The 20,438-nt window shown below is 39.3% G+C and overlaps 2 protein-coding genes across 6 annotated transcripts in view; one reads left to right on the forward strand and one right to left on the reverse strand.

Annotated features, from left to right (window-relative positions):
• The window catches only part of adam12 (ADAM metallopeptidase domain 12), a 76,205-nt gene extending 63,335 nt beyond the window's left edge, over positions 1–12,870 (forward strand). For 2 of the 4 annotated variants that reach the window (XM_027008866.2, XM_027008867.2), the window contains exons 14-23: positions 659–854; positions 1,579–1,687; positions 2,534–2,732; positions 2,854–2,931; positions 4,730–4,838; positions 5,902–6,088; positions 6,185–6,293; positions 6,866–7,120; positions 11,141–11,325; positions 11,500–12,870. In XM_027008866.2, coding sequence (XP_026864667.2) covers positions 659–854; positions 1,579–1,687; positions 2,534–2,732; positions 2,854–2,931; positions 4,730–4,838; positions 5,902–6,088; positions 6,185–6,293; positions 6,866–7,120; positions 11,141–11,325; positions 11,500–11,539 — 1,467 coding nt within the window. In that variant the 3' untranslated portion in view covers positions 11,540–12,870. The remainder of the gene's footprint in view (positions 1–658; positions 855–1,578; positions 1,688–2,533; positions 2,733–2,853; positions 2,932–4,729; positions 4,839–5,901; positions 6,089–6,184; positions 6,294–6,865; positions 7,121–11,140; positions 11,326–11,499) is intronic. The other 2 variants (XM_027008868.2, XM_027008869.2) reach the window with 1 other exon arrangement.
• A 358-nt stretch (positions 12,871–13,228) lies between these two features.
• fank1 (fibronectin type III and ankyrin repeat domains 1) lies at positions 13,229–19,949 on the reverse strand. Of its 2 annotated transcripts, none has more exons than XM_027008872.2 (11): positions 19,828–19,949; positions 17,898–18,078; positions 17,373–17,497; positions 15,712–15,793; positions 15,285–15,359; positions 15,062–15,127; positions 14,768–14,933; positions 14,116–14,259; positions 13,922–13,999; positions 13,751–13,795; positions 13,229–13,641 (listed from the first exon to the last, which is right to left on the reverse strand). In XM_027008872.2, exons 1-11 carry the CDS (start codon positions 19,835–19,837, stop codon positions 13,603–13,605), a joined length of 1,011 nt encoding a protein of 336 aa, XP_026864673.2. In that variant the 5' UTR covers positions 19,838–19,949; the 3' UTR covers positions 13,229–13,602. The 2 variants fall into 2 exon arrangements, with proteins under 2 accessions (XP_026864673.2, XP_026864671.2); XM_027008870.2 differs by having other exon boundaries at positions 15,285–15,395.
• Between the last annotated feature and the right edge of the window lie 489 nt (positions 19,950–20,438).

The following is a 20,438-nucleotide window of genomic DNA, read 5'->3' on the forward strand; positions in this document are numbered from 1 at the left end:
ATTTACGCTCTAAATGCGCATGCTGCATTTCCTCTGAGGGTTCCAGAACCATAAATCAGAGAAGGAAGCTCGGAGGAGACAGGAATCCTGTACACCAGAGTCTGTCTGCACTGCTAAGCCTATTGTAGGCTTAGCTGTGCAGGTCACAGCAAGAAACCTGTGTCTGGAGTGTTTTGGCTGGCATAGGTGCACAGATTTATCCAGTTTGATGGCATGGTTGTCACACATCTTTGTGTTCTGTAACTTTATCATTTTGCATTAAAAACAACTTTAAGAGCTCTGGTCAACTGTTTTGTATGCTTCGTAATTATTATTTTAATTTTTTTACATTTAATTGTTATTAGTAGTTGTTAGCAGTTGATTTCAGGACCACTGAATTCAGATGATTTTTTTTTCCGATTGCATTTTGACAGCTTTAACCTATATGATTGTTATCTTAACTGGATTCTCAGATTATTGTATTTCTAGATAGTGTTACCAAGAACATTCCTTTGTGTTCTTGCATTTTTGTTGTTAATATAGCAGTGATGCTTATTTCATTTAATTATTCATTTTTGTTCTGACCCTTCTCTTTGCGCATGTGTGTGCATGTGCATGTGTGCGTGTGTGTGTTTATGTGTGTGTGTGTGTGTGTGTGTGTGTTTGTATGTCCTTGCAGCTGAAGCCTGCTGGAACACCATGCAGAGAGTCTAGTAACTCCTGTGACCTGCCTGAGTTCTGCACTGGCTCCAGCCCGCACTGCCCTGTGAATGTCTACCTGCACGATGGCCACGCGTGCCACAGCATGGATGGCTACTGCTATAATGGCATCTGTCAGACCCATGAGCAACAGTGTATTACCCTGTGGGGGCCAGGTTAGTACAGTAGGAGTACATCACCTTGTGGGGACCAGATTAGTTGTGTAAAAGTGCAATACCATCTGTTCCATGGGGCTTCACCTAAGTTAAACATGATCTGTGCTACTTATTCACAATTTTATATTACAGTTAGGAATATGGATGAGCTCTAAAACATTCTTGTTATGAACTGAAAAAAAGGCTTTTCAATGTCTGTTAAAAGGAATGCCTAAATCTGTAAACTATGGTAAATGTCTGTGTGTGTGTGTGTGTGTGTGTGTGTGTGTGTGTGTGTGTGTGTGTGTGTGTGTGTGTGTGCGCGTGTGCACGTGCGCAAGCACGAGTGTATGTGTGTTTGTACATGTATTTATGTCTGTTTAAACATTAACTGATGAGCCATTTCACCTTACAGATATGTTTGGATATCAAATGCAATAGTAAGGGAATAAAGGGTTTCTCTTTATGTACAGCAGACATAGGATATAGGCTCATATATCACAACACTATTGTTTTTTTACAGAGTTAATAAATCTTGCCTCTAATATGACACAGGCTTCTGTTTGATACATGTTCAGGCAATATTCCACCTCTCTTTTTTATGAAATGAACTTGAACAAGAGTGTAACAATGTGACAGGTCCCACTGACTTATAGACTTATAGAGTGTTTTGCTGACTTTGTATTTTCTTTCTCTCTCTTTCTCTTGCTCTCTTTCTCTGTCTGTTTTCTGTCTCTTTCCCTAGGGGCCAAACCAGCCCCTGGTATCTGCTTTGAAAGGGTGAACTCAGCAGGAGACCCCTATGGGAACTGTGGAAAAGATTCTAGAGGCTCTTTTGCCAAATGTGAAGCGCGGTATGGTGTAGCCTTTCACACCTCATTCACAACATTCCATCTTACATGCTATACACTACAGAGACAGTCAGCACTAAAGAACAATACAAAGACAGTCAGCATGAAAGACCATGATGAAGACTAGAGGCATGACATGACATGACATGACATGACATGACATGACTAACATACACAAAATAATGTGAGAAGAGGAAATCATGAGCAGGTGAACAGCTCTAGTTGGACTACACCTCAGTCATTGTGATATTTATCATATTGTCTGTTTTTTGCTGTAAATTGCAGTTTGCTGCTACTGCCGGGCAGATGCTGCAGTAGATCGAGGCTAAGAGAGGGTCTCCTCACTGGTTTTCTAAACCATATATCCACCCAGGCATGACTGCATGTATTACAGATAGACAGTGGAGAATAGTTCTGACACTGAACCCTTACATTTGTGAGTTCAGCCTGTAACTATTTAGACTGCACTCCAGTCAAATTGTATTGGGTCCACATTTTCTGTCAAATTTATGAAAACTGAAAATAACATTCTTGCTATGTAAAATTGTTTACATTGTTGTCAGCCTGTATAGCATTGTAGGTTTTTTGTAAACATCAGCTATGTAGTTCAGATTTAACTTCTCAGTCACAGACTTATTGAGATGTAGAAATGTAGAGAGAGTGATTAAAAAAAAAAGATAATCCCAAACAAATTTTGCCTTTTTGATAAAATAGATTACGCTTTGATCATTTTTTCAAATTACACCTTTTATTTTTCAAAAGAACAGTGGGTGCTCTTTATTCTTGTCCATTAATCTGTGTGTGTGCGTGTGTGTGTGTGTGTGTGTGTGTGTGTGTGTTTTGATACAGGGATGCTAAGTGTGGGAAAATTCAGTGCCAGGGGGGTGCCAACAGGCCCGTTATTGGTACAAATGCTGTTTCCATAGAAACCAACATCCCACTGCATGAGGGGGGACGTATTCTATGTAGAGGGACACACGTGTACCTTGGCGATGACATGCCTGACCCAGGACTGGTGCTGGTGGGCACCAAGTGTGCTGAGGGCATGGTATGGCAAATAACAGTGCTTCCTGCTGCAGTAACAGGCACAGAACATTGAATCAGTGCAGTTGATGTTTGCAACTGACACCCACTCAAAATTTTCTCTGTCTTTCCATGTCCAATCACAGATGTGTTTGAACAGACAGTGCCGGAATGTCAGTGTGTTCGGAGTGCATGCATGTTCAGGAAAATGTCATGATAGAGGGGTGAGTAATGTAACATTTCTAGAAAGTTCATTTTGTTGGTTATGGCCTTTGACCCCCTTGTAAGTATTAAAAACAAAATGATTCAAAATGTACAGTTTGCCATCTGTTGCCATGCAGAATTTCTATTAGATTTGCTGATGCCATTTATCAATGGTCAGTTTCTGTTGATAGGAGCAATGGTGGCTGGACATTCTTATGTGGAAGACAAATCATCCATTTAGTAGTGGTCTTGTGGTCAGATACTGACCAAAGATGAACAGGATAAGGGAGTGTGACAAAGTATGTGTGCCAACATGCTTCAGTCTATAATTTTGCACTTATAAAAGGCAAACATAAAGTGGCCATTCGGTGTTGGAGTGTGGTATGTTCTTCAATTATGTGACAACCCCATGACTACCAGCCCAGAGTAGGTCTCTTCCCATGATATCATGTTATCACTCAGCCAAGTACAAAGAGGCTGATTAACAGCACTTTTGAATGGCTGTTACTCTGTCTAGCCTGTCTTATTGCCTTTTCATCCATTGCAGCATCGTATATTCAATAATGATTAGAGCTGGACCTGTTACTGCATTTCCAATAAAACAGTGTCAACAGGGCAAAGGGGTGATGTTAGACACTCAGTCATCCCTTTCCTATCCTAAGCTCACCTGACTCTAATAACCACATAGGTTGATGATTTCCAACAGCTGTTGCATTACTTTGCGATCAGTCTTCTTTGCCCCTCTAAGGTTAAATCACTCGTATTTAATAGCTTCATTTATGTTCTCCTTAAAACCCGATTCATCATTGTTTGGCTCAGCCATGTGCAGATTTGTCTAGCAAAGCCCTGAGATGAACTACTAGTCCTGGCCAAGATCCCCCGCCCCGCCTATGCTGGAATTTGCATACCCACCTTGGGTTGGCCCCACAGGATGAGGGCATGATGTTTTATTTATTTATGCTCTATTCCTCCCTCCCATAACAGTCATGTTGCTCAGCTAAATCATCATCTTCAGAATTCCATTTTTTTTCTGTCTCTAGGCTGTGGAGAAGACAAATGAGACAGCTTTGCAAATGCCTGTTTCTTTGGCAACTTCCTTTTCCCTTGTGTCTGAAGAAAAGGATTATTGTTGACAGGGTAAATGAATGTTGTTTGAGATTAGTGGTGTAGGATGGCCAGTCCTGGCACAATTTGTCCAAAGTAGTTGAAGCAAAACGAAAGCTGATCTTGACCTATTCCTGTCCCTGATCTGTTGGTCCTGGATGGCCACTTGTGTATAATTAGGATAGAGCATTTGTGTGTGATTGTTTATGTTTGTGTGTTTCATTTTTCGCTAATCCCCCAATCAGGCCAATTGCTCCTTCCTAATGAGTGAACTTCATTCAGTGTGTTGTATGCATGAATGTGTGTGTGTGTGTGTGTCTTATAGTTGCCAGTAGAGCATGTGCTTTGTGGCTCAGTCCACCCAGCTCTCTCTAATCCCTTTCTGCACACTAGTGCACACACACACACATATACACATACATACGCAGCTGAGACCCATTAACCTTCTGAGCCCCCAAAGCTCCCCTCTGTATCTTGAGGCAGAGAGTGTGGTTGGTTTGAGATGGGCTCTCCTTCATATGTTTTAACCGTCAAACTGGCCACTCCCAAGACTCTCCACATGGCCAAAGAAATGGAGAAAGGCACACATCAAACTCATATTACAGTGAAAATTTCAGATTTTATTTTTTCTTTAAGATGTTTAGGATGCAAAGGTCTCTAGTCTAGATTGGCCGGTCTTCATGGACAACACATTAAATTGTGTGGTTTTGGCAGGTGTGTAACAACAAGAAGAACTGCCACTGTGAAGCACACTGGGCTCCCCCATTCTGTGAGACAGTGGGATTTGGTGGCAGTGTGGACAGTGGACCAATGAGATTGGCAGGTACAGTGATGAACAATAGCTCTGACAATGAGAACAGAGCAGGACATAACATTCTAATGTGGTTAAACTGAACCACACTAAATTTGTCAAACATGGCCATCAACAATCTTGGGATAAAAGAGAAAATGCATGTTCAGTTGCACTCAGACATAGGTTGTAATAAATAAATCCATAACCTACTGAAACATTCCACTAGAATATTTCTAGGCAGGCTCATATATGGAACTTGAGAATATATTACACAGAAAATCAATGTCACAGGAGTGAACATCAAAAAAAAAAAAAAAAAAAAAAAAAGATATCTACGATGTAGATCTTGCTGTAAGCTGTAATTACTACTTGTAATTTGAGTGTGGTTTTTAGAAATTTACACATAAAATCGGACCCTGCTAATTGTCTAACCTTTAGTAAATCAGGTGGAATAAGCACGTTTTTTTCATGTAGATGGCACATGAACTGTGCATTTAGACTCATACACCAGTTTTGTATGTAACAGACTTAAAGTGTCCTTGTAGCTCACTAGTTACTGTGGCAAGTTGTAGCTCACCAGCCACTGTGGCTAGTTATAGCTCACTAGGCACTGTGGCTAGTTGTTTTATATATTTGTAGCCAGTCAGAATTTTACTGGTAACCTCAAGCCAAAAGCTTTTGGATTGAAAACACAGTGATGCTACCACCTAGCTACTGAAAAACGTAACATCAGCATCTCATAGCCAGTTAAGCTGAGTGAAGAAAATGCAAAGCACAAGCGGTACATATCTAGTATATATACCCACTGCTTTAAATAGCAATCTAAGGTACTCAGCAAAGTGTCTGGTAAATTAATGGATTTAATAGCAAGTGCCAAACTGTAAATGTCCTGCACCTGAAATGTCTCACAAAAGGTTTAGTGTATCTGGTAAGATGAGTGATTAGAGCTGAGCTTTCACTGGCTGCGCTCTCTCTCTCTCTCTCTCTCTCTCTCTCTCTCTCTCTCTCTCTCTCTCTCTCTCTCTCTCTCTCTCTCTCTTTTTCTCTCTCTCTCGGTGTGTGTCTCCCCTCTTTGTGCTGTGTTGTGCCTTAGATGTGGGTGTGTGTGTATTAACGTGCGTGTTGTCCTATGTGACGGCAGCCGATAGAGGGGCCGTTGCCATGGGCATGCTGGTCACCGTCCCCTGCCTGCTGGCTGCCAGCCTTCTGGCATGCCTGAAGAGGAAGTGTCTGGTCCGGCTGCTCTTCGCCAACAAGAAGAGCGCCATTCAGAAGCTCAGGTACAGCCAGAGGGAGAGAGCAAGAGAGAGATAGACAAAGAAACTGTTTGGACAGGTCCACAGGATGTGCTTACTGTGTCACACTTTCCTCTACAGGTCAGTGGGATGGAGTAGAGCACCCAGAGCACCACAGTCACAACCCATGTGCCAAAGCTCTCCCCAGCACAAGTCCCCATCCAGAGCTGCTGGATCTAGATTAGACAAGGTGTGCGTGCCCTCTCATACCCAAACCCATACAAATGCACATGCACAAACGCTTGCACAATAAATACAGCCGAGTACATTCATTGAGCACAGGCACCATAATTCATTATACCTCCATTGTTCTCTGGCTTAGGGAAATGCGGGCAGAATGAACTTTCCCTTTCTGTGTCTAGCCAAATTAATATCGCCCAGGCTTATTGTCAAAAACAAGATGCCGCCAAGGCTCATAATTGATTTCTTCTTTGGACCTGTCCCTGAAGGAATTTAAATTAAGCCTGTGTCATCTGTGAAAGGCACACTATAATAGAGAGGTGTCTCTATTTTAGTTCAGCATGAATCACACAGAGGTATCATAATAGGAGCTCAAATAGTTTCCGTTGATGATCAAGGCATTGCTTATGAAGCAAAGGGGTTGCAGCAGGGGTTGTATGTGGGTGGTGGGGGTGGGGGTGGTGAGCACATTGCTTAAAATAATATGCTTTGAAGGAGGCTTTTGGAGGAATACATAGTTTTCATAGTTGTGTGTATGTGTAGTATATAATATACACCCTCTCAATCTCACTCTCTCTTTAGCCATCTCATCTCAGTGCAGTGCCTCTTCTGCCTCCTCCCAACATTCATTCTCACAGTCTGCGACAACTGCCACAGTGCCCTCCTGTGTGCCAGCCTATCCACATAAGCCAACCCATGCCCAACAAGCTGGGTGTAGGTGTGGCTACTGGACTAGAGGCCCTGCCCTCTGTACCAGCCCACAGGCCTCTACCCTCTCTCACTCATTCAGCAATCAGAGCATCCCCTTTCCTCCAGCTACCCTACAAGGCTAACCAGGTAAGACCTATCAGCCAGAGTACTGTATCAGAGTTAACATGCATTGCCAAAGAGTTGATTAGAGTATATAGTATATATTATAGCATATTTGGATTATGCACTTGTGTGCATGGAACAGCCTAGTAACAGTCAGAACCATACTCTTATAATACCTTAAAACCACTATTAAGGCGTTTAAAAATAACTGTGGCGCAGCACAGCTTGAGCATAAGTTTCTAATTGACACACATGCTGGGTTATGAGGCAAATGTTTCACAGTCCATAAAGTCCATAGCCAGATGCCCAGGGTCCTCCAGAGCAAGCAAGCCACAGGCAGTAGGATGCAAGTGCTGAGCAGATTTATTGGAGCTTCACCAAGAGCTGCAGTCAAAACAGACACAGACAGTGAAGCAGTCAGATAATGTGACTGTCCACGAGTCCACAAGAACAAGCACAAAAGGAAGGTCCACAAGAACAAGCACACAAAGATCTAAAACTGGAAAACACTGAACTAACCATCAAGAACACAATAATGCTATTTAGGTGTTTCATGTTCAAGAGTATGCATAGGGAAACATACTATTTATACACATTACATAGTGAATAAGAACAGGCCTAGGGCAGGGCAGACCCAGAAATGGGAAGACCAATCAGAAACAGCCAAGGTAGAGTCTCCTGTGGTGGAGATCCCTTCACAGCATGATGTTAACTAGAAAAGGTTTGTATCATGCAAAAGAGTGCCTAAAGTTTAATAACAAATGAAAGCTAATGTTGGGCAATGTATCATTTGAATGATACCTTTAACCACAGAAACATTTTCATGTGAAGACAGGAATATTAAGAGAGAACTATAGAGTCAGCAGGGTGGAGGAATGAGAATGATACTGAAAGAGTAGGAGTCTGTGGATAATGGGTAAGAGGTATTCCATGAGCACTGGCAGAGACCAAAGAAGTCGACACCAAATCATGGAAAATCTGCATTACTTCTAGTGACTCTAGTGGCAGTTGTGAAGTAGAAATTCTCACTCTCTGTTGTGCCAGACTGCCAGACCATCAAATAAACGATAAACCCCTGTTAAATATTTTAAGCAACATTTGTAAAATTCACCAGCTTGATGACTGAAAGTAAAATGAGAGAGAACGCTTCTATGGAAATATAACAGCAATGACCATTCATTGATGTTTAAATTTAAAATACATTGAAAAGTAAATGTAGGATAATTAATATTACAGGTTGTTCAATATGTGAACAAATACTGAACAGATATTAAATGGAAAATTCTCCCCAAAACCTATTGTAACAATCCAACACCAAAAATATCTGTTCAGGAATAGCTAAAAGGCATAGACAATTTAAATCTGTGGTTTCAAAATATGTTTTTTTTCTGTTCCTGATGCATTGTGAAAAAAAAAACTCGAAGAAACAATACATTTTCAAACTGGTCCAGCTATTATATTCCAAGCCCATTGCTTTTAAATTCACAACATTGATGTCCATTTGAAGTGGTTTTTACCCACTAGCTGTGTTGTGCTTTTTTCTCCTAAATAGACCCCTCACTGATTCTCTGAGCATGATTTTTATTAAGACCTAAGCATGGGAGTCCACTGTGGAGGGGCTAAAGAAACACTCTGCCCATCATGGTTGGGGAGCAGGGATGCTGTAGCGTCCTAAGGGCCTTCCTTCAAAGTCAAACCAGAGGAATGAGGCAGTAACCAATGCCCCACCACACGGGGCCTCAGCATTTTTAAGCATAATCAAACAGACAGCAGGAGGTATGGATACCCGCAGACTGAAAGTCAAACTGAATTAAGGATTTAATATCTTTCTGATGAGCATTACAGGTACCTTGTTTTGTAGTTGTATCAGTGAGGACTACCCAGCAGCTTGGCAGTAAGAGCAATGACTTCTGAGTTCAGTGTTTGATGGAGACTTGAAGGTGTTGACTATAGTCTGTGCCTTTTGTTAGTACTGTGAACATTAAATATCTTTTTATGCAAAGCTGTACCTTCAGAGATACATAGTATCTCCTCCAGAGTCCTTGACAAGATATTAACCTTTTAAGCATTGAAGTAATAGTCGCAATTAGTTGTATTCAAGTTTATTCAAAAACGTGTCCTTAAGTTTTTTATTTTCTGACAATATGATACTTTTTTTTTCTAATGGTGTCATATACAGCCAGATCTTAACTGCATTAGTAATTGGTGATTTCATATTCCTTTGTAAACTAGCTTGAAAAATTATGAAGTTCTCTAGCCACATTCCCCAATATTATGCATATATGTTATGCAGTACAGGAAGGCATAAACAAAACATTGTATTCTTCTGAGTCAGTGAGGATCTGTCAGTCAGTGAGGAGCTCAAGACTTCAAAACCACACCTATTAAATTATGGAAGCACTTTGGTTGACTTGGTACCCCGAGTGTCTGTGCTGCTTGACTGAGTCAAGCTGTGAGAGCCCCGAAACAGGTTCAGGCAAATTGGCCTCACTGTCATGTACGCATGACTGAAAGCGCCAGTAATGCAATGATGACACTGCATTCTCTGGGAAAGAGGCATGCTAAAGTGGTGCTAGCACAAATCACTTTCATACAATGGCTGCCACTAGATATGTTTGTTTGGGCATGCATAGAAAAAGACCTAGCTGCCAATATGGAGCAAACCCACAGCCATTTCAAAACTATTTTTTAAGGGAGGGGGAGTCCAAATTATTAAAAATGGCTACCCACAGCCAGGGCTGAATACTTGTTCATTTCTGACTGTCCTTCTGCAAGTTGTCTGAGAATGTCTGTGAAGTAAGTTCATGTATGCCATTACCTCAGCATTGGAATAAATTAGCAACATATGACAACTTATTCATTCGGCATATGTTCCTAGAGCCGATGGATAGGGGGCAATAACAGCTGCAGCAATACCAGCTTGATGAGAGAGCATGGTATTACTGGGGCTACTGTAATAGTCAGGAGTGTAGTACCATCTAGTGGATATGTGTTTTGTTATTTTTAAGAAGTCTTTAAAGGCAACATTTTACATTTTAAGTTTCCTCACTTCCCTGGCCTATTTAAAAGACGTCTGTGAGGAGTACTCCTCTAACCCCCAAAACAACAGCCCCACCCCCACCCCAAAATAAATAAATAAATAAATGTATATATTGAATATTATCATTAAAGGTCTTCTCAGCATTTGCTGCTGGCATAGTCCTAAGTTAAAAGAGATATAAAGTCACTGATATCCTTTTCTTTCACAATGGTAATGCCATATTGTGTATGCTAATGACCACTGTGTATGCTAGTGACCACAAAGGAGGGAGGGGTGGGTATAGACTAGTGTCTAGAATAGTGTCTACAAATTGTGGTACAACACTGAAATCTTATTCACTTTAAAGGGAGTTTTGGCATTTTATGTTAATTGATGACATCATAATTTTATTAACTGTACTTATTAGATCTTCACTCTGGAAAATAAACAACATAGCTGGGGCAACCTTACAGTTCACCAGCTGCTATATGGTGTCTTTGGAATCAAAGCAGCATGACATATGGTAGGACAAAGGTTTACTTAGCTATCTAGTCACCAGTTCTGGTCAGGTTTTTTTTTTATTTTATCCCAGTCCTTAAAATGACTGCTGAGTAGAAGTAACTAGATAGACTGCAGACAATTCTTGTGATATATATTTTTATACTATCTAAGGCTTGAAATTTAGAATAGGATGTAAGTCTGGTAGGTATGTCTTTTTCACCATTTTAATATATTGTGACATGTCCCAGTAATGAACATGAATGAATATGCTCCAGTGAACATTCAGTTCTTGCCTGGTACATACAGTACTTGCATGGTACATACAATGAAAAGTGACATATATAGGGCTGACAAGAAAAATGTAGTTATGTTTCTCTCGCCTTTAAATTATAACCACACTCAAAAACAAGTAATGACCTAAAGATTAGTTATCTTAAAAAACTAACAATAAACTTATTGTTGGGAAATTGCTAGCAATGAAGAAGAATATATATAATCACCTATATAAATGTTACATTTTGTAGGTATGCGCACAGGACCATGAGAAGCCCAGTCCCCCCAAGAAACCATTGCCTGCAGACCCCCTCATTAGAGGTTGCAGGGTGAGTCGCAACACTTCAGCAGTTGGAGTGCAGACACAAGGACCTGGGCCCCTGCCTATTCCAATCCCAGCAGTACCACAACCAACTGCTATACCACAACCAGGCAGGTCAGTGAAAATGCCCAGAGATTTGCCCAACTGTGGTCAAGTTAGTGACTAATATAACATTGTAATATCATTTGTGTTTGCCTTTTTAATGAACTGGTATATGAAATTTGCCCTGCAAATTTATTTAAGTATGAAACGTAGCAAATGTTCTTTGTTGTTGTTGTTCAACTTTAGACCCCCTCTGAGACTACCACAGTCTCTATATGAGCGCTGACAAGAGATCCCGAGAAAATGTGGATGAATTCCACCAGCGTTTAAAATCATTTGCATTCTTTTGCACTATGAAATCTCTGCTGGACCCACTGGTCACTCCTGTGGAATTCCTTAGAGTGTCTCTGAGACGCAGAGAGAAAGGAACTGAGCAAATGCTTTGGTGCTGTGCCTCAGAAAAAGTGCTCAGTGTCCTCACTCAGGTACTTGTAGAACTATTTAAGATGTATATTTATTGTCTTAAGAACACATTGCACTGTGGTCAACACGTTTTGTATGGTAGCTTTATTGTGAAATTTTGATTACATGACCTTTTTTTATACTATGGACACTTCCAAATCCAGAAACGAATTGCTTCTAATTCATGCTTTGGTACTTTTTCTTTTAAATGTAACATATTTACTGGAAAAAGAACCTGTGAAGTTCTTTGCCTAAAGTTCTTTGGGTGCTGTAATCAAATAAAATTAAGCCCATATAAACTTAGAAACTGCAACTTGAATATGAAATATAAATACACTTAAAGTAGCTTATAGTGGATACACTCAAAATTGCAGACACAAACATCATTTGACTGATGCAAATTTGAGAAAAAACATGATTAAAATAATTTACTAATTGTGTTTACACTGTATCAACAAACCACCATGATACTGAAATACCTGTATGTTCTGCGCACTGTATAAAGCAGTTATAAGTGAACTAAAAACCTAGAGACGTTTACTGATCATTATAAAACTGTAGATTTTTAGACAATGTATAATTTCCAAAAATCTTAAATCCACCAAGTTTATGTTGTCCTTTTGCTCAAATCTGTATGGGACGTTCATAGTTCAGAAACAAAACCATTAGGTATCAGATTACAGGATATTAAGCAGATAAAAAGATAACCTTTATAATAAGTAATATAGTTTCATTAAACTATGAACAAAGGAAGTTCCTTCACCATTCAAAGTTCATTATTACAGGATAATTTGTACTGTATTTTTTGCTGAGGGTTCCCAAATACCCAGGCTGGGTCTTCTTTCATACTATACTATTGAACTGATTTGAAATGTTAGTGAACACATGCACATGCTTTTGCATCAGCTCTTGAGATCTCCACTGCCCAAATCATGGCTCTACCAGTAAGCCCTACAGATTCACAGCTGTATTCATGACATGTAATCCTAATTGTTGATCTACTTCAAAAACAGTTACATATGTAAGATATTCAACAGGAGTTGGCTACAAGGTAAACATTTGTCCTGGCACATATCACAGTCACTAATATTTTTTTTAAATGTCATTTATTTGTTTTTATGTATGTATGTATGTATGTGTGTGTGTGTGTGCTTGTGCGTGTGTGTATATCTATATATATATATATATATATATATATATATATATATATATATAGGTGTAACTTCAGTACTGTTACCTTAAGTGCTTAGATAAGACAGATTCAAACTGACATTGCTGTGTTAAAGTGCTTTTACTTATCAATCTAAATGTACTTTTTCCATGTTTTTGTTAAAAGTCCAGGCATATTGATACATGTTAAAATGAGTACAAATGTGAGTTAACTTTAGTTATTTTCTAAGCAAGTGTCCATGGCACTTTGATCAGTATCTTTTTCAAATTTCAAGGATCAAGGGATTTTTTTGGCATCAAAATCATTACATATTTGTACTGTTTTTGGCTCTATCATTTCATGTTTTTTAAATACTATCAACCAAAATGGTAATATCACTTTGTGATATCAAAGTTGTGAAATTATGAGAGAACCTGAAATGTAACTGGGTACAGGGGATTATTCAAAGAATTTTATATTCAAATACTTCCAGTGAAAAATTTAAAAAACAAGGCTTTACTTTGCATCAACACCTTCTCTTCATGTGTTCTAGATTTTGTTTTCACTAATGCATTGATGATAGAAACCTCATCCCAAAAAGAAAACAAATTAATAGATTGATCATATGGAATATTACTTATTGTACTGATATATGTACATATTAAATAGGTTTTAGAAATTCTACAGAAAGAAATGTTAGTGTTATTGTTTGCTTTCATATGATTGTTGATGTCAGTTCAGTGAATCTTTCTTTCTTCCAATAAGTTTATGATGTTCTGGAAAAGATGTAGAAAATCTCATTACAAAAAAAAATCATTACAAAATACAAGTTTAAAAAATAAATTAATAATAATAATTTTTAAATGATACTTTTTACAAATTCACCTGCCATCCAAATGCTCTGGCCATTTCTATTGCACCTGATCCAAACTGGAGGAAAAAACACATTTGAAACTTTACGCTGCAACAAGAAAACCTATGACGAAGTAGGAAACAACTTATTTGGGACATTTATATCAAATGCATAATGTGAATGACAATGTAATTTTTTTTAACCTCATTCTTTACATGGTGGTCAGCCCCGTTGTCCAATAGGAGCTCCACCAGCTCCTCATGATTGTTTAGCACAGCTGCCTATTGGAGAGAACAGCACTTAAACAAAGTACCTCTTACAAAAATAAAAAGCATCACACTTCAAATCACATCACCTGAGAACATCACATGATTGCCACTGCATCATATGACTGTACCATAAGTGGCGTCTTTCCATCCTTGTCACGGACATTGACATCAGCTCCAGCATGGATAAGGAGTGAGGCCACGGCAGCATTCCCACTCATTGCTGACACCCTCATGAGAGGAGTCCAGTGAGACACACTGTCTCTCACATCCAGCTGTCAGGAAGTATACACAACACACACCTTAAAGGAATACTGCTATAGACTGAACACAGCAGCAGGCAAACTGGCAGTCAAACGAGGGGTCCAGTTTCCCAAGAGTGATGTATTATATACTACAGTCATTTTAATCTACAATGGTTGCACTATGACATGATGGCCAATTATTATTGAAGCTTTGGGAAACACCAGAAAATCACTGATTTCATCAAGTTCCAAGTACAGCCAGACACTTGAACAATTCCTGAAAAACTTATCACAGGCATAGAAACATACATAAATCATATCAAAGCCAAACAGGCTGCACTAAAACAGTGCTAAAAACATGCTAAAGTTCAGAAATGTATTCACAGGCTCAAATGGTGGTCAGCCCCCCGATCTTATATAAGAATTTAAGACCCTCTAGTTTAAACAGCTAGTATAAACTGCTGCTTAGAAATAGTGCTTGAAAGATTGAACGGCTGCAAGCTTATCCAAAATGGAGGCTGACATGCTATTCTTTTACCTCACTGCCATCGTGAATCATGTGGGCGATGACAGGAAGGTGGCCGCCATCTGCAGCCCAGTGGAGAGGAGTGCAGCCTCCCATGTCCCAAGACTGCCATGTTGCACCAAACATCCGCAGGTACTTCACAATATCCAAGTGCCCAGCAAAACATGCCAGCATTAGACTGAAACACATGATTTAAAGATTTTAAAAAGTTTATAAAACACTTAAGAGGTTGATTATGATTATTCATAGATTCAGGTGACTATTCTTTAAAATATCCTCCAATCAAAAGGCCAAATGCCAACTTACCAATCTTTCCCACTGCCATTCTTCATGTGAATGTCAGCACCATGATCTACCAACTTATGGACCAGCCTACAATTCAAAATGTTCTCATGCATGGGATGCAGTCAGTGTACATTTTCGCTACTAACACAAGTTAATGAGAGCCTGATGTTCCATAATGTTATTATGCACAGACTTTATAACAACTTCCCAGCATGCATTTAATTAGGGAAAAACAAACACTTACCTGCCAAACCCTTTTTGTGCTGCTACCATGAGTGGTGTGAAACCCAATTTGTCACAAATATTCACATTCACCATGCTGATAGTGGTAAGGCATGAGAAAAAATAGTGGTCACTGTGTAAAATGCATCAGATACCTCCTAAATGGCATAGCTTATAGCCTCATAATTATGCCTGATTTTTTTCTTGATAGTTTACAGCACTTGGATCACTCACTTTATCTACTGGTGTTTCTTGTTAGCCTTATATATGTGCAAAGGTGTAGCTACTTAACTATGCACAAAATAACAGGGTACTTCTTGAACATTACTGCTTAGTAACCTTTATATTAATAAAACAACTGCTATGAATGACACCTACCTATTGGATCTTACTATAATTTTTTAACTATCATGTTTTGTCACTCAGTAAAGGTATTCTTGCCTCCTCACCCAGACTGCAGCACTCTGGTCAATTCCTCTTCGTCATTCATATTCACAGCTTGGTGCAAGTGTTTGCCAGACAGTGGCTCCCCTGAGGAGTGTTACACAATGACAAAATAACTGACAACTTTCTTTCAGGATGCCCACTCTAAGTCAGCTGTTACTGACTAAAAAGCTGAACTGCCATTTCCTACAATGGTCAGAAAAACAAGTTGTCTATAAGTATTCCTGCTCCCCCTCCTGCCTCTTCTGCAATCCAGGTCCATGGATTACTGATTGCTTCATGTACGGTCTCCACTCACTTCACCTGCTGCCTGTTACTGACTGTATTTAAACACTGGCAAGTCACATCCACTTTGCTGATTCTTACCCTCACTGTTCAAGCCTCTCCTTCTCCTTGTTATGCCTATGGTTTCTTGGTTAAGACCTCTGCCACACTCTCCTTTGTTCTCTGCCATAGTCTATATTGCTTTGTCTGCATGTCCTGACTACCTGCCTGTGCTTTTTTTGTACTATTAGTCTTCTTTATATTGCTCTTTGCACCTGGTGTTGGACTCATCCTTTGTACTGTGTCTACGCTTTTTCCAATGTCTGTATTGCGCAGTCTGCCAGTGCCGAATATTGGATTATCCTACTGCTACTGATGAATAAATCCTGCACTTTTATCCAGCATTTGTGTGCCTTACTGACACCATCTTTGGTAAATGGACAGGGACAAATCAAGTCAACATAAAAACCATTCACACAATACAGGAATCACATAAAAAATATTTTGATAAATGACAACTAAAATTTATAGATGCTACAAATAAATTCCCAGATATTCCATGATTTCATCCAAAAATAATCAAATCCCCTGACTTGCTATGTCTGTAATAGACCTTTTAAAACTTTTATAAAGTTCCAGAAATTCCATGACCAGTTGGAACCCTGTTCTTTGTTTTTACTACTGAATACCTGGTGAAATGTCCTCAGATTTGCTTGTTACCAGTCACAGCAAGACTCAAAAGATATACTGAGGCTAGTAGATTGAAAACATCTGTAAAAGGTTCAAACTTTATAGTGTAAATGTTACGGAACGCGCCCCTTCCCACTGGTCACGTGGTATGGCCTGCCGCATGACCACACTTGCACACACCTGCATCGGTTTAGTCTTGTCATGTTTGTGTGTATTTAAACCCTTGTTAGTGTGTGCATTATTGTTGGTCATTGATCCTGCTTGTGTTCATGTTTGTGCCTCTGTTCACCTTATCAATGCCTGGGTTTGTGTTCACTGCTTGTGTTATATGTGTGTGCCGGTGTCGTGAACGTGCGCCAATAAACGTCTGTCTCCATTGAGTGAATCTGTATGTTCTGCTCCTTGTCCTGCAGCACTCAGGCAGTTACAGTAAAAAATATGAAACCAAAATCAACAACATGTAAATCCAACAGTGTAGCTGTATTGCTGAAACCACTGTCTCACTCTACTATAGTAATCAGTAGGGCCTAGGCAGTCTGTCTGCCATTAAAATAAGTGAAGAGTATTCCTTTACCCATTTACCTAATTACACTTTTCAAGGAACCCACAAACAGTGTTTTGACTGCTAAACAGGGCTGCATCTCTCGATTTCAGTTTAAACATATTGGCAAATACATCCAGTAAGTCTAATAATTGAAAAGTTCAGACTCACGAGTTGTGGAGACAGAGAGTGTGGGACTCAGGCGGCACTCTCCACTGGGTCTGGTGATCCTCAATCTGAATTTGCACAATGTGCTGGGCTCTAGTCTTTCCACAATGTGCTTGGTGCTGTACCCTCTGACAGAATATACCAAACATTAGAGGCTGAAATTACACAGTATGTACAAAGCATCAATTAACTAACTAAAAAACAAACACAGAAAACTGAAAAACCTGAAGAAAAAATGACAAATTGATCTATAGAGAATCAATAATTACTATAATCAGCCTATACTCACAATATTTTCCATTCCTTTTCTATAAGGCCAACCAGCAATTAATTTCAATTAACTATTCATTCTTAATTCACTATTCCCATGTATAAAAGCAATGCAAGAAAATAAAAAATGTACTCTAGAAAGATAAATGAACTGCAGAAAGATTTGTTTTAAGCTTGTCTGCAAACCCTACTTAAAGTTACATTATTGTAATAAGCCTACATAATTTGCCTAATGTTAACATAACAGGAGACACTCACACATATATAGTTCCATACGTGTGTGTTTTATAGTCCATCTGCTCCACAGCATAGCGAGTCCAGCTTTCAGTAGGGCCAATGCGCTCACTTTGCCCATTTCCCCAGCTTAGCTCAATACTGTGATGACTGATCTTCTCAACAACAAGCTGTTCAGGTGACGTGCTGCGTCCACTGGGTGAAACTATATCACAGCAAAATGAGATGATGAGCGGTAACCATGTTTATAAATATAAGATTAGAAATCCCTAAGATTAAGAAAATCACATTTAAATAGGCCTATAAATACAACACAAGATAGATACTGAACTAAGAACTTTAAGCACTTTGCTTGCAAAAGTTTCCTCTGGAAACGCTGTGTACTTTGCTACAATTTTGAATATCTCTACATATCTTACAAATATAAAGTACCCACTTAAAAAAATAATAATAATTTTATATATATATATACACACCTCATTCTACTTAATGAGATGCTGAACACCTTAACAAAATCCTATTCTAACAAGAAACGGTATAAAAACCACTGCTGCTGTCATCGTTATTCTCTTGTTATAGAATCAGCTGGATGGGAAAAGCAGTGCTAGGACTACCCAAAATGTAAGTGTAGTCAAAATACAGCTTGGACAGTTGAAAAGAAAGGTTCTTAATGAGGAAAAGAAGGGTTCAATTGTAGTTTTATCTTGCTTCTATCTTGAAAACTTCAAAAACTACGGTTCATAAGAACAAAGTCAAGCTGCAAACACATGGGACAACAACAGCTACAGACAGGCAGAGGTGGAAAAAGACTTTACCAACCGTGATGATCGCCACCTCATTTGAATGTCACTTAACAACTATAAGATGATGTCAAGTGACCTACAAAAAGAACGGCATGCAGCAGCTGGGGTAAATTGCACAGCGAGGATGGTTCGAAACAGGCTTCTGGAGGCAGGGCTGAAGTCGTGCAAAGCTAGAAAAAAGCCCTTCATCAATGAGAAGCAAAAAAGAGCCAGACTGAAGTTTGCAAAAGACCTTAAGGATTGGACCATTGAGGACTGGAGTAAGGTCATTTTCTCTGAAGAGTGCAATTTTCAGCTTTGTCCGACACCTGGTCGTGCAATGGTTAGACGGAGACCTGGAGAGACCTACAAGCCAGAGTGTCTCGAACCCACTGTGAAATATTGTGCAGGATCGTTGATGATCTGGGGGTGTTTCAGCAAGGCTGGAATCGGGCAGATTTGTGTTTGTGAAGGACTCATGAATCAAGCCACTTACAAAACTGTGCTGGAAGAAAACTTGCTTCCACAAGATGGCACTGAAGCGTGCATACACACACACACACGCACACACACGCACACACACGCACACACACACACACACACACACACACACACACACACACACACACATATGCCTCAGTGCCATCTTGTGGTACATGTTAACACTTGCAACCTGAGCTAACCTAAGCGTACTTTTTTGCTGTTCATTTCATGTTATAGGCCTTTTCAGTTTGTCATTTCAATCCAGTACCCAGTTAAATCCAGTTCAGATATTATACAATATCAATATTAACTTATGTTAATATTCAGTATAATTTATTAGTCATAGCATGTCTCGTTTTTTATTATGAAGAGGATGAAAACGTGATTATAACATCGTGAATTTAACATTAAGATTTACTGAAGCACAAGACATCTTAATTTCAGCTAACACCTTCTTTTTTTGGTTACATTTCAGTATTTTCTAATTAGTTTAGCCAGTTTTCATTTAAAATGTAGTATAGTATCTTTAGTTATTTTCTCTTTTGTAAAGTCAGGCCTCATTTTTGTACCAAAACCTGCGCGTAAAATGCTGTGACGAAGTTAACGAAACCTGCCCATAATCTGATAGCCAGCTAACTAGCTAGTTAGCTAGTAAATATTCAAACAAATACCAAGAAAATGCATTGTACCTGGGTTCATTGTTGCTTTTCTGCAAAATGTACAAAATTGATGATAAAAAAGTATACTTTCCACTTGTAAGGACGGTTACCTAACTAGCTAGCTACCCCTCTGTACCGCTACAGATGTTACGAATCCCAGCACACTTCTGTCTGCTGAGTTTACTGTTGCTATGGAAATAGCACGTCATTCAGGTTAACTGGGCGAGCTTTGCTTAATTTGCCTTACTTTTCGTTGTGCAAGTATGGGAAAATATGGAATTGTGAATATATTACGCCGTGTTTACTGCGATAGAATTGCTTATTTTTTCTCCTTGTCGTTACACTGATCTGTGCAGTCTATTATGATGGGATTAGTGGCCACATGACCGCTCAGCGCTCTGTCGCCTTACCCCGGTGAACCTCCCCTCATATGATTACATCTACCAGCAGAGACAACTGTTGCGGTAGTGTGTCCGTAGACCGCGCGCATTTACATAGATAGAACATTATTCATAAATAAATATTTTCTTAAATATGTACAGTAAATAAATTTGTTAGACTTATTTGCTGGGTTTTTTTGTTGTTGTATGTTTGTTTGGGGTTTTTTTTTGGGGGGGGGGGGGGGTTTACGGGATCATACA

Source organism: Electrophorus electricus, chromosome 13, assembly GCF_013358815.1.
Source record: "Electrophorus electricus isolate fEleEle1 chromosome 13, fEleEle1.pri, whole genome shotgun sequence".
NCBI classification, from domain to species: Eukaryota; Metazoa; Chordata; class Actinopteri; order Gymnotiformes; family Gymnotidae; genus Electrophorus; species Electrophorus electricus.

Bases quoted from the DNA above. Each gene is read 5' to 3' on its own strand.
- fank1 (XM_027008870.2), bottom strand. The intron at 14,934-15,061 runs GTAAGTTGGCAT...CATGTGTTTCAG, and splicing joins AATGGCAGTGGGAAAGATTG to TCTAATGCTGGCATGTTTTG. The intron at 14,000-14,115 runs GTACAGTCATAT...TCTCTCCAATAG, and splicing joins ATGGAAAGACGCCACTTATG to GCAGCTGTGCTAAACAATCA.